The sequence below is a fragment of the Pipistrellus kuhlii genome, unplaced genomic scaffold (genome assembly GCF_014108245.1).
Source record: "Pipistrellus kuhlii isolate mPipKuh1 unplaced genomic scaffold, mPipKuh1.p scaffold_m20_p_3, whole genome shotgun sequence".
NCBI lineage: Eukaryota > Metazoa > Chordata > Mammalia > Chiroptera > Vespertilionidae > Pipistrellus > Pipistrellus kuhlii.
The window spans coordinates 54156293-54168859 of NW_023425529.1; the positions used below are offsets into that span (position 1 = coordinate 54156293).

Here is a 12567-nt window from a genome sequence, read left to right on the forward strand (position 1 = left end):
GAAAATGGAGATTTTAGAAAACTTAGAAACTTGACCCATCTGAAAAGAAGAAATGGTGGACCTTGAAAATGATTTCAGGTTTTCTCACTGCACAGAACATAGTCAAACACTGCTACAGTTAAATATTTTAACCTTTGTTCTCCCTGGGTGATCTACAATAATAATCTGCTTCATGTTGATATTTACTACTGTGTTGCTGACAATTACCTGAAAGAGAAATTGGGATGCTTCACTGGGCTGGAAAAAGTTTAGCTACATCAGAAAGCAGGTCTAATTAAGCAAGTATATTCTATGTCTATAAAAGGCTAAGTTGACTCGTGCATGCACAATACATAAAAGCTCTCATTGGTGCCCATTGCACATGTGTGTTTCCATCTTTCATTGCCTATCAGTGAATTTGGTTGACACTTCTATTATAGAGAAAGGGCAAATAGCGACATTAAAATATTTCTTCTAATTAATTTCCTTTCAATGTGCATGAATTTGTGCACTGGGCCACTAGTTATAAATAAATAATCCCATTCTATTTCATACATTTTAAAATTAAATAGATAATATAGAGGTTGATACAATTTAACATAAAATAACATTTCTATTATAATTAAAAAAAATACATCTTAAAAGATTTCAGAAAGGAAGGGAGAGGGACAGAGGTAGAAACATCAATGATGAAAGAGATTGGTTGCCTCCTGCATGCCCTGACTGGGAATCGAACTGTGACCTTGATCCCTCATAGGTGGTTCATAGGTGGACGCTCAACCAGTGAGCCATGACGGCCAGGTTCCAGTATAATTTTAAATATGGACACCTAAGAGAAAGTTATAAAACTTCTACTTTCCTTCTATTAACTCCAATTTAAAAAATGGTCCTGTTGTTCTCACTCTGTGTTTACATGTATTGTGATGGTGGTGGCAAAGGACCTGTCGGGCAAGGCTCTACTATGCAAGTGCCTTGAAAAGTAAAAAGTGTGTTATTCAAACATCAAGCATCACCACTGTTCACTAGGTGCACTATTGCTTCTTTTAGAAATATGGCAACAATTTAATAGCATTAAAAGATAAACATGACCTCCTTCCCTTCCCCCAGCCGGCCCTGCCCCCTGGTCAAACTCCCAGATGAACTCGAGGTGGAAGTGACAATTTGCATACTATGCTTTTATTATATAGAAGGAGGACGATTGTTATACACCTCAAACTAATATAATGTTATGTGGTCAGTTGTACTCAATTAAACAAATAGTACTTACCTGCTTTATAGTATTAAAGTGAGATAGTGCCCGGGACTCCATTTAAAAAAAACACCCAGCAACCAGTGCCTGGCACAAATAAAGCACTCAAAGACGCTGACAATTATTAAACTAGAGGCCCAGTGCACACATTTCTGCAAGGATAGGGCCCCTAGAGGCTGCCAGCTGCCAGCCAGAGCTTCCCTTCACACTTGCCTTGGCCTGCTGCTGCCCACTCACCTGCTCCACCTTCCCACTCTGGTCCAGCTCTCGTGAAGGCCCATAGGGGCTGGCAGAGCCTCCATTGATGCCTGCTGCCAGTGCCACATCACCTTGGCCATGTTACTCACTGCCCCCTGGTGGTCAGTGCACATCTAACTACCGGTTGGTGGAACTCCTACCTCTAGGAACAATATGCATATTAGCCTTTTATTACATAGGAATTTGCAAAAATATCTACAGTGGAAGGGCACCTCTGTGTTCTATTGAGAACTACCACAAGCATACATCTCTCAGGATATCATGTCACCTTTTGTGTACTGTCAAAAAATCAGCGACATCAACTTATTATTAGTTTGGTTATCTCCTGGGCACTTATTAAATCCTTATTCTGTTAAGTCTTGTGCCAGGGAATTACCCCGTTTCCCTGAAAATAAGAGAGTGTCTTATATTAATTTTTTCTTCCAAAGTTGCGCTAGGTCTTATTTTCAGGGGATGTCTTATCTTTCCATGCACTAGGTCTTGTTTTCGGAGGATGTCTTATTTTCGGGGAAACATGGTAGTTGCTCTTAATCCAATACTTGATCATTGGGGGAAACAGTTTGCAGCGCTATGACATCTGAAGTATATGCCAGCGCTTCCAAAAGGTTATTGTGAGAAAATAACCAAGGACACCTTGGAAGGCACTCAAGTCTGGCAGGAAGGTGAGAAGGGCTGGGCATTGTGCGCTGGGATGTGCAGAAGGGCGCTCCCTGCCTCTGACTACCAGTTGGTGTTCAGGAGGCTCCAACATTCCTTCCTTCCTTCCTTCCTTCCTTCCTTCCTTCCTTCCTTCCTTCCTTCCTTCCTTCCTTCCTTCCTCCCTCCCTCCCTCCCTCCCTCCCTCCCTCCCTTCTTTCCTTCCTTCCTTCCTTTCTTTCTTTTTTAAAATATATTTTATTGATTTTTTGCCGAAACCGGTTTGGCTCAGTGGATAGAGCGTCGGCCTGGGGACTGAAATAATCAATAAAATATATTAAAAAAATAAAATAAAATAGAATAAAATATATTTTATTGATTTTTTATAGAGAGGGAGAGAGATAGAGAGTTAGAAACATCGATGACAGAGAAAGAGAGAGTCATCAATCAGCTGCCTCCTGCACAACCCCACTGGGGATGTGCCCACACCAAGGTACATGCCCTTGACCGGAATCAAACCCGGGACCTTTCAGTCCGCTGGCCGACGCTCTATCCGCTTAGCCAAACCAGCCCCGGCTCCGGCATTATTTCTAACCGGAGGCTGAACAGATGGAGGAGCTGCTCTCCTTTGGAGTGAAGTCACGTGCCCACAGGCGAAGGTGGCAGCCCAGAGCGCCCTTCCCCCTCTGGCCGAAGGGGCCTCACCTGGCACAGGTGTCCCCAGGTGGCCCAGCGCGGGGCCACCGGGCTCTCCTCCCGCTGGGAGCCGGAGAGGGGAGGGAGAGAGGGGAGGGGGGCAGGCAGGCTGCCGCTGGATCCGGAGCTCGCTCGCCCGGCACCCGGCCGAGGGCACCCCGCGGGGAGAGGCCGCGCCTCCTCCCGGAACTGGCCGGCGGCCGGCGGGATCGGCGGGAGCCGGGCGCCGCGCTCTGCGCCGGGGGCCATGGAGGTCCTGCCCGCGGGCGGACGCCCGGAGCCTGAGGCGGGGCCGGAGGACATCGCGGAGGAAGCGGTCCCCGCAGGGCCGCCGGCTGCCCCCCTGCGGGAGCCCCCGGATGCCTGGGAGGGCGAGGAGGACGCGGAGCCCGGCGAGCGGCGGGGCGGGCGCACCGGCCGCACGGCGTCCCTGGTGAGCGGGCTGCTCACCGAGCTGTACAGCTGCACCGAGGAGGAGGAGGCGGCGGCCGGCGGGGGCCGCGGGCCCGGGGGCCGCCCGCAGCGCCGCGACAGCCTCGACAGCCCCACCGAGGCCTCGGGCTCCGACGTGGTGCTGGGCGGGCGCGGCGACTCCCGGGAGCTGCAGGAGCTGCAGGAGCTGCGGGAGCGGCCGAGCCTGCGGCACCAGCGGCTGTACCTGCGGCAGAAAGGTGAGGCCGGGAGGGGGGTCTGCGGGGCGGGGGGCCTGCGGGGCGGGGGGCCACTCGGAGGGAGCGGCCGCAGCCCCCCACCTCCACCCCGCGCCCCGCCCTGCGCTCCCGGGCCCCGCGCTCACCTGTGCGCCCCCGGCCTGAACAGGTCCAGCGCGCAGGTGTTAAGTTCGGGGTGTCTCCATCGGTGTGTTGCCGGGGTCCACAGAGTCACGGAACACGACTAGACGTACTTCTTACCGCACCCCCCCCCCCCCCCGCCCGCCCGCCCGCCCGCCCGCATCCCCTTGGAGCCGCGGAGCGCAGCCCGGGTGTTGGCGTGGCAGCCGCGGTCCCCGCCCCGCGTGTCGGCGGAGGCTCCGCGGGGAGAGGCAGTTCGGGTTCTGGTGTCGCCGGAACAGCTGTTAGGACAGGTCTGGGGTTTCCGATAAGTGCACGCGACATAGGGCGCTGGGACCCGTGAGGCATCTGGGGGCTATTTTATTTTATTTTTTAGTTTAAGAAATCCGCCTCCCTGGCCACACTACTTGGGGATAGTGTTTGACCAGCGAGCCAGAATCATCCCATAATTCGGTTTCCAAGCAGAACGTGTGAATTCCGTTTCTACTGGAACGGCTGGTTTCAAGAAGCTGCACCGAGATGGGCTTTTTATTAGTGGAGGGACCCTAGTGTGTTGGCATTATCACTTGGAGGATGTTGACATTATCGGCTGGAGAGGTCATCTGAACATGGCCTTGGTTTTCAGGGCGTGAGGAGAATTTGGTGTTTCTTTTGTCATTAGACTCTAATGCTGTGTCCTAATTGAGATCTCTCTCCCCTACCCCCAGCTGTTAGTAAGTAGTTTGCCCTTCTGGCACTAACTCAGTTATTACAGTTGTCTTTATTAAAACAGATAGGTCAAGACTTCAATTTACAAAATGAAGTGAGATGTGGAAAACATGCTAAAACCACAGCATTTCTTGAATTCATGTCCTTGTGCTAATCTATCAGGGGAGAGGGGGAAAGAGAGGATGCATACTAGAATGATATCCTGTCTGCTCTAACTGAAAAGTCAGACTAGCTGGTGCTAGAAAACAAAAGAAAAGGAAAAAACATAACCAGAAAAGGAATAAATGTGTCTGCTTTCTCAAATCTATGTAAACAGCTTTCAGCTTCCTCTTTTGGCTTCCCAGTGAAGATATGTTTCCCAGCTGATTGTTACAAATGACTTCCACCTTCCTCCCGCTGCCTCAGACGTGGCTGGAGTTGTGCCACTTCGTTTTATACAATTATTTGGCTGCTCTCAGAGCGTCTGTTTATGCCTAGAGTTCCGTAGGGCAGTAGTTCTTTTAGAACCCAACAAAATCAATCTTGGAGAATCATGATTTGGCTTTTCATTACCGAGCAAATTAGGTGGATTAATAGTAATTACTTAGTAATTTCCTTTTGGAAGAGGAAATATGGCAAGCTAATTTTTAAAGAAGTAACACTACAGCTTTGCAAGTGGATTTCAAACAAGTGACCACTGTAATAATAATTCTTTTATTTAAATTCTTTATTGTTTAAAGTATTACATAAGTCTCCTTTTCCCTCCACTGATCAACTACCGGCCGCCCTCACACCCCAGCACATGCCTCACCTTCCTATCCCCCTTGTCTGTGTCCATTGGTTATGCTCATATTCATGCATGCAAGTCCTTTGGTTGATTTCTTACTCCCTCACCCCCTGCCTTCCCTCATATTTTGGACAGTCTGTTCAATGCTTCTGTGACTCTGGTTCTATTTTTGTTCATCAGTTTATGCTGTTCATTATATTCCACAAATGAGTGAGATCCTGTGATATTTATGTTTCTCTGACTGGCTTTTTCGCTTAGCATAATGCTCTCCAGTTCCATTCATGCTGTTGCAAATGGTAAGAGTTCTTTCTCTTTTACAGCAACATAGTATTCCATTGTGTAAATGTATAATAGTTTTCTATAGTAATCATTCTTAAGACCTGCAAGTAAGTGTTGCCCAGGTCTCAGTCTTATTGCATGGTTAGTTGCTTGTTAATCTTTTCTTGCAGTCAATTCTGTAGGATGAACAAGATACCATATTCTAATAGCTACACCTCCTCCTACTTTATCAATAAACACCATTAGAGTACTAAGAAAGAAATAATCAGGTGACGGAAACAGCTGTCTGCTTAATTTTACAGCTTATTAGGTTACCTATTTTGTTCTGTGTGTTTTTTTTTCAGGGTCAAAAAAAAAAAAAAAAGAATCTCTCAGCATAGTGCCTAGTAGGAAGTCTCATATAATGCATATAACCTGTGTATTAATTCTCTCATTTTTTTCTGTTGGAGATTTTGCTGTAGCATCGAGGTAGCACCTATTTTTTACATATTTAACATGTGTGGGTCCTTAATTAATTAATTAATTAATTAATTAATTTATTTTAAGAGTCAGGGTTTTGGTTTATTTATTTATTTTTTAATATATATTTTATTGATTTTTTACAGAGATGAAGAGAGAGGGATAGAGTTAGAAACATCGATGAGAGAGAGACATCGATCAGCTCCCTCCTGCACACCCCCCACTGGGGATGTGCCCGCAACCAAGGTACATGCTCCTGTCCGGAATCGATCCCGGGACCTTTCAGTCCGCAAGCCGACACTCTATCCACTGAGCCAAACCGGTTTCAGCTGTGTGGGTCCTTTATTTATTTGAGGCACCAAAATAGTTTCTCAGGAAATCTACACTCTTCTCAGTGTTTTCATTAAGGATGAACTTTGGAGTCAAATGTTTGAGCTGATATCCTGCTACTATTCCTTAACTAACTTGGGAACTCAGGCAAGCTATTTAACCTCTCTGTCTCATTTCTCTCACTTATAAGTAGGGATAATAATAATACCTACTTCACAGGACTGTACTGAGAATTATATAAGTTAATGTGTATAATGTGCTCAATAAGTGTTAGATATAACAATATTTATTATAGATACTGGGATTCCTTGGTAGGGAAATTGTCCATTGTTTGTCACTTGATGATCTTATTTTTTCCTATTTATTTAAAACTGTGTTAGGAGTTGTAGCTGATGCTGTGGGGCATACAAAGATAAAGAAGACTTTATTTCTGTCTTTGGGATGCTTGTATACCAGCAAATCATGATGTACATTTCCAAACTCAACCCTGAAGATTTTCCCATATTGGACACTACATATAATTCAGAGACACACAGAGATGTAGGTACCTTAAGAGTCACTGAAAAAAATGACTCTTTTGTGGAAGAAAGTATAATTTAAATGCAAGATGATAGTCCTACCCCTAGAAGAAAAAATTTTAAACATTCAAAGAAAGCCTATCTGCTCTCTCTGAAGGAACCTAAGAATGAAGAGCCTCTGACCTCCTCTGGTAGCTGGTTCTCATAGTTGATCATTCTTAGAACCCAAATAGTAAGTGAGCTCTTATTTCCCATGACATGCCACAGTGTTTGAACTCAGGGTGAGAGAAATAACTGGTCTGTGTTCTCTTCTTCATAGCCATTCCTTATTCTTATTTTAGTGCTATTTATGTTAATGTTTATAAAGAATATTCACATTTGTTTCTCAGAATAACCTAGAATCCTAAGCATACTTTGAGTCTTGGAGCACGACCTTGCCTAAGATCACACAGGTAGTTGGCTGGTCCATAGGAAGTTCGTAGTCACTGAAGGTCAAATAGCATTTTCCAAATGACGCGGTCAGCTATGACAGAGGTTAAAGCAACGCCCTGCACTTCTCTTATACAGACCCACAAAGTTCACTTCCTCTGACCTCTGAAGTATTTTTCTTACTTTGGAACATTTCTTTTGTTCTCTTCTAATCCTGTCTAGTTTCTCCAAATCATTTTCAACATGAGTAGATCCAACCCCCACAGAGGACCTCTACTGAGGGCCTAGCCAACGCCAAGCTGAGTGAAGGCTTTCCTGCCTGGCAGGCCACACTGTGATGACTGACGGTAATGTCAGGAGTGACAAACAGCACTCCCAAATTGTAATGATCAGTCACATAATGATTGTTGCCACTTCCAATTCCCAAGTCTTTTTTCACTTGTCGAAAACTGCTGTTGAGAATATTAGCTTTATGAATATATATAGAATTATCTTTAATTTATTCATTTACTTTCTGCACATTTGAAAAATCATACAGAGTCTCAGAGATAAAACATTGTACCTAATATTCAAGCTATTGGAAGGCGGAGTATTTAAAACAAAACCAGTATTTTCACATTTACTTGCATTAGAAAATGTGGCAGTATTATTTACTTTTGACTGATTATTTGTGCCGGGCCAGCTCAGCCAAGAGTTCGGTGAGCCTTACGGTGAGTGAGGGCGGTGAAGGATTGAAGAAAAGACAAAGAGAATAAGCTGGTCTTGTGGATCTCCTGTGCCTGGCTGAGGCCACAGAGAAGGATCCAGACTCCAAGCTCATGCTTTATTTTATTTTATGGTCAGAGGTAAACAAGGTAGTGGTTACCATAGTTACAGTGTTCTTGGTGGTTTGCCAACAGGTCAGTCCGAGGCTTAACCCTATAGCCGCTCCCTACAATTATTTACAAACAAAAGGTGAATACTTTAAAAAATATTTATCCGTGAGTGAAATAAGCCAGCCAATGAAAAAAAACAAACACTACATGATCTCACTCATTTATGAATAATAAGGAACATTATAAACTGATGAACAAAAAGATAGATATAGAGATAGTAAAGAAACGAACAGACTGTCAAATTACAGTGGGGAGGGTAGGGAGATTTGGGGAAGATAAGAGATCAACCCGAGGATTTGTATGCATGCATATAAGCATAACCAATGGACGAAAAACTCAGGGGAGGGGAGGAGGGCATGTATGGGGGTGGGAGGTGGGGTGGGGGATTGGTAAGGTATGTACACATATAATACCTTAATAAAAAAAAAAAAAAAAAAAAAAACGAGAAAAAAATATTTATTAGGCCCTGGCTGGTATGGATCAGGCCCTGGCTGGTTTGGCTCTGTGAATAGAGTGGACGGAAGGGCTGTGGGTTCTATTCTGGTCAAGGGCAGGCGCCTCAGGTCCTGGTCGGGGCCCATGTGGGAGACAAACAGTCGATGTGTCTCTCTCACATTGATGTTTTTCTCTCTATCTCTCCCCATCCTCCTTCCCTTTCACTCTCTTTAAAAATCAATGGAAAAATATCCGTCAGTGAGGACTAACAATGACAAAATATTGACCAGGTTTATCATTGATCAGGTTTTACAGACTCAAAAAGATTATTTTCTTGCGGCTTAGCCTCTAAGTATATTGACGATATCAAATACACACACCAATTTTCAGGCTAGGAAAGGAAAATTTGCAACCATAGCTAAATATGGTAAAAGTCAAGAGTCTTGCTTACATATCACAGGTAGATAAAATTTATTTTGCAGTGTTTGTCTCATTGACAGGGCAAGAAATGGATGAGTGAATTATTTGAGCAGGATATCTTAACTGAATACTGAGTGAGAACCCAGAATTACCTGCACAGATGTTCTAGAATCGAGATAATTATCTTATGATTAGTATCATGTTGGCATTTGTATTCCTCTCAGGGTGTTTATCGTTCTGTTTTAAATCTTCTTTTTGCATAGACACTAATGAACTGAAGACGATTCTCCGAGAGCTTAAGCACAGAATTGGCATTCAGTCGGCAAAGCTGCTCCGGCAGCTGAAGCAGAAAGATCGGCTTCTGCATAAGGTCCAGAGGAACTGCGACATCGTGACCGCCTGCTTGCAGGCCGTGTCACAGAAGAGAAGTAAGTGCTGGAGTGGGGTTAGCCCTTTGGCTACATGCGACTGGAATGGTAGTAAGCTGAGTCAATAGTAGCGTTTTTTTAATCTGTTGAAAAGTTTTAAATGGAAATTTATCCCCTCAGAACTAAGAACTAGGAATTAGTCCCCTCGCCCCCCAGTTGAAATGTTTGTTGCATGTCTAAAGTTACAAACTTAGTTTTCTTATTCTCAATTTGCAAGCAGCACTTCACTGTGACATTGATTATTTTTACATGATGCTAAACAATGACAAAAATCTTTATTCGAAAAACAGCACCAAATAGATACAACCTAAAAGGCATATCTTTGTTTTAGTATTCTCGTTGTGCTTAGTAAGTGGATTAAAAACTGATTTAAAAGGAGACTTTTGTAACAGGATCTTACCATTTGCTCTGAGACCTGAAAGGGACAAAATACTTTAACAAACCCATCTATAGGTAATCTGGTCATAGTTAAGAGATGCATGGTTTGTTAATTGAGTTAAAACTTGTTAAATTACTAATGCATGTCAAATACCAGATAAAAGCTTATGGATTAGTTTTATATTCTCCATGCAGTCGTTTTATGTTTTATTCTGCTAACGTTTCCCTGTTTTTGTTTTGTATTCTTTATTAACATGCAGCATGGCAGAACAGTATGTTCAGGTATGGTAAATACAGGCACCAACAAAGTGTTTTGCTAAAACACCTGTGGCAACTTTTTAGGTGCATGTGAAAGTTGCCTTTTCCTTGTTCCTTTACTCTGTCACATTTAATATGTAAAGTGACACCTCTTAGAGTTTTTTTTTTTTTTTTTAAATTCTAAATTAAGATATGTTTCTTTTTATAAAACAATTTTCAGGGCATGGGTAGTTTCAGATTACATTAATGGTTATATTCTATTCTTATGTTTATTATTGGAAGAAAGTACTATGTTTTCTTCCTTCTCTTTTATTATATCACTGTTTGTTATCCCCAAATTCTTCTTCTTGCTGTTTACTAAAGAAGGTTTCAACTTAATGTGTATTAAATACAATGATGCTAGATTATCATCCTATATAATACAAGGCTAATATGTAAATCGACTGAACTGCAGAACGACCACTTGCCATGATGCGCACTGACCACCGGGGGGCAGACACTCAATGCAGGAGCTGCCCCCTGGTGGTCAGTATGCTCCCACAGGGGGAGCGCCACTCAGCCAGAAGCTGGGCTCATGGCTGGCAAGCGCAGTGATGGTGGTGGGAGCCTTTTTTTACCTCTGTGGCAGTGCTAAGGGTGTCTGATTGATGGCAGGGAGCGGGCCCAAGCCGTCAGTTTGGACATCCCTTGAAGGCTCCTGGATTGCGAGAGGGCGTAAGCTGGGCTGAGGGACCCTCCCACCAAGTGCACTAATTTTGTGCACCGAACCTCTAGTAATGACATAATGGTCCACGTGAGAAGCAGGAATGTTGTTGAGTAGACTTTTTTTTTTTTTTTTTTAAGCATATATATTTTTATTGATTTCAGAGAGAGGAAGGGAGAAGGGGAGAGGGAGATAGAAACATCAGTGATGAGAGAGAATCATCGGCTTGGCTGCCTCCTGCACAACCCCCACGGGGGATGGAGCCCACAACCCAGGCTTGTGCCCTGACTGGGAATTGAACCATGATCTCTCGTGGTTTGTGGGCCAATGCTTAGCCACTGACAACATGGGACGGGTGTTGAGTAGACTGCTTTTGAATAGAGTTTTCTCCAGAGCCAGGAACTTGTCTGAAATAGCGAGAAAAGGAGGAGGAAATAGCTATGTAGATGTGTATATATCTATGTCTGTCTATAAAACATTGGCATGCATTATAGTATCTGATGTTTCTCCATGGATTCTGATTGATTCACAAGTGCCAAGTAGATATGTTATCATTTTCCTCTTTTATTTTAAGATACAAGTTTTGATTTTGATATTTCTCTTTTCACAATTGTGTTTTCATCTACCCATTATTGTTGCTTGTATCAAAAGTTAAAAGCACAAAGTGTTAAGTGCACTTTGTGGTAAGTGGAGTTTGGATGTGTGGGATAGCATAGGGGAGATGGAGCCAGTGTGAGGAGATGGAGAAGAATGTCTGGCTAGAACAGGACCATGGGCTGGTGATTACCAGGGACTGATAGCCATTTAGGATTTGAACCTTCCTGCTTGATGAAAGGACCAGCATTTATGTCTTTTTAGAAAAATGTGTCCATAAGCATCCGTTTAACTTGTAAATTAGTGAATGCACACTTTCCATTGTTGATTTAAGACATAATGGTGCATCAAAATGATCACTTTCAGCATATGATACTGCTTTATGATGTAGATAAACAGTGTTAGAAATTTGATTAGGTGGTTCTTTGAAATCCCTTTTAGATCTCCAGAGGTTAGATGTTTTGTGACTAAATGCTTCCTTTCGGTAGTTTCACTTTTTGCCTCTTTCCTCAAGTCCAATAATAACAATTAGAGTTCTGAAGAGTTGAGATTTTACTGTCACTCTGAACTTTCATTTTAGTAGTGATTGGCACTGATGCATTCAAATACATGTCGACTCATTTACATTTAACATGCAAAAATCCAGATAACCTTTCCCCCTCACATGGATTCAGTGCTTATAGTCCTTTCCATAAGTGACTTTCCTCCTTCCATAACCTACTTTGGAATACAACTCTTTTATTATTTATTAAAATGGGTTATTTCCTGTTGATGAGTTAAAGAGGTATAATAATTTTGAAATAATCATAAGTAAGTGTGGATTATGAACCAAAATGACTAGATCATTTTTATTTCTAACAGAGATGATGTGACTACTTAGACTTTATAGTTCCCTACACTAAGCCTTATGGTAGAATCCCTTTATTTTAAAATGGGTGGGAATAAGAAAAAGATCAAAATTTGCTTTATAGAAGAGCAGATTTCCCCTTTACATTTACTCATTCATCTAGGGATAATCATGGTATAACCAATTTAATATTAATAATAAAATCAATGCCCTCGCTGGTTTAGCTCAGTGGATAGAGTGTTGTCCAATGGACTGAAAGGTCCCTGCTGTGATTCCAGTTAAGGGCACATGCCCGAGTTGTGGGCTCAACTCCCAGTAGGGAGCAAGCAGGAAGCAGCCGATCAATGATGTTCTCTCACCATTGACATTTCTACCTCTTTCTCTCTCTCTTTCTCTCTCTCTGAAATCAAAAAAATATTAAAAAAATAAAATCAATAATAATAAGAATGGCAGCAGCTGAAACCATTCATTATATACTCGCTTTCTGCCAAAATGTTGTTTTTATCTTATAGCAATTCAAATAAATGTATG

At 43.0% G+C, this 12567-nt stretch overlaps 1 protein-coding gene across 3 annotated transcripts in view; it reads left to right on the forward strand.

The window, feature by feature from the left end:
- Positions 1 to 2938: 2938 nt before the first annotated feature.
- Positions 2939 to 12567, forward strand: part of TBC1D30 (TBC1 domain family member 30) — an 81256-nt gene continuing 71627 nt past the window's right edge. For 2 of the 3 annotated variants that reach the window (XM_045588217.1, XM_036456911.2), the window contains exons 1-2: positions 3051 to 3489; positions 9092 to 9256. In XM_045588217.1, the coding sequence (XP_045444173.1) occupies positions 3066 to 3489; positions 9092 to 9256 (589 nt within the window). In that variant the 5' untranslated portion in view covers positions 3051 to 3065. Of the gene's footprint in view, positions 3490 to 9091; positions 9257 to 12567 lie in introns of all 3 variants that reach the window. The other variant, XM_045588218.1, reaches the window with a different exon arrangement.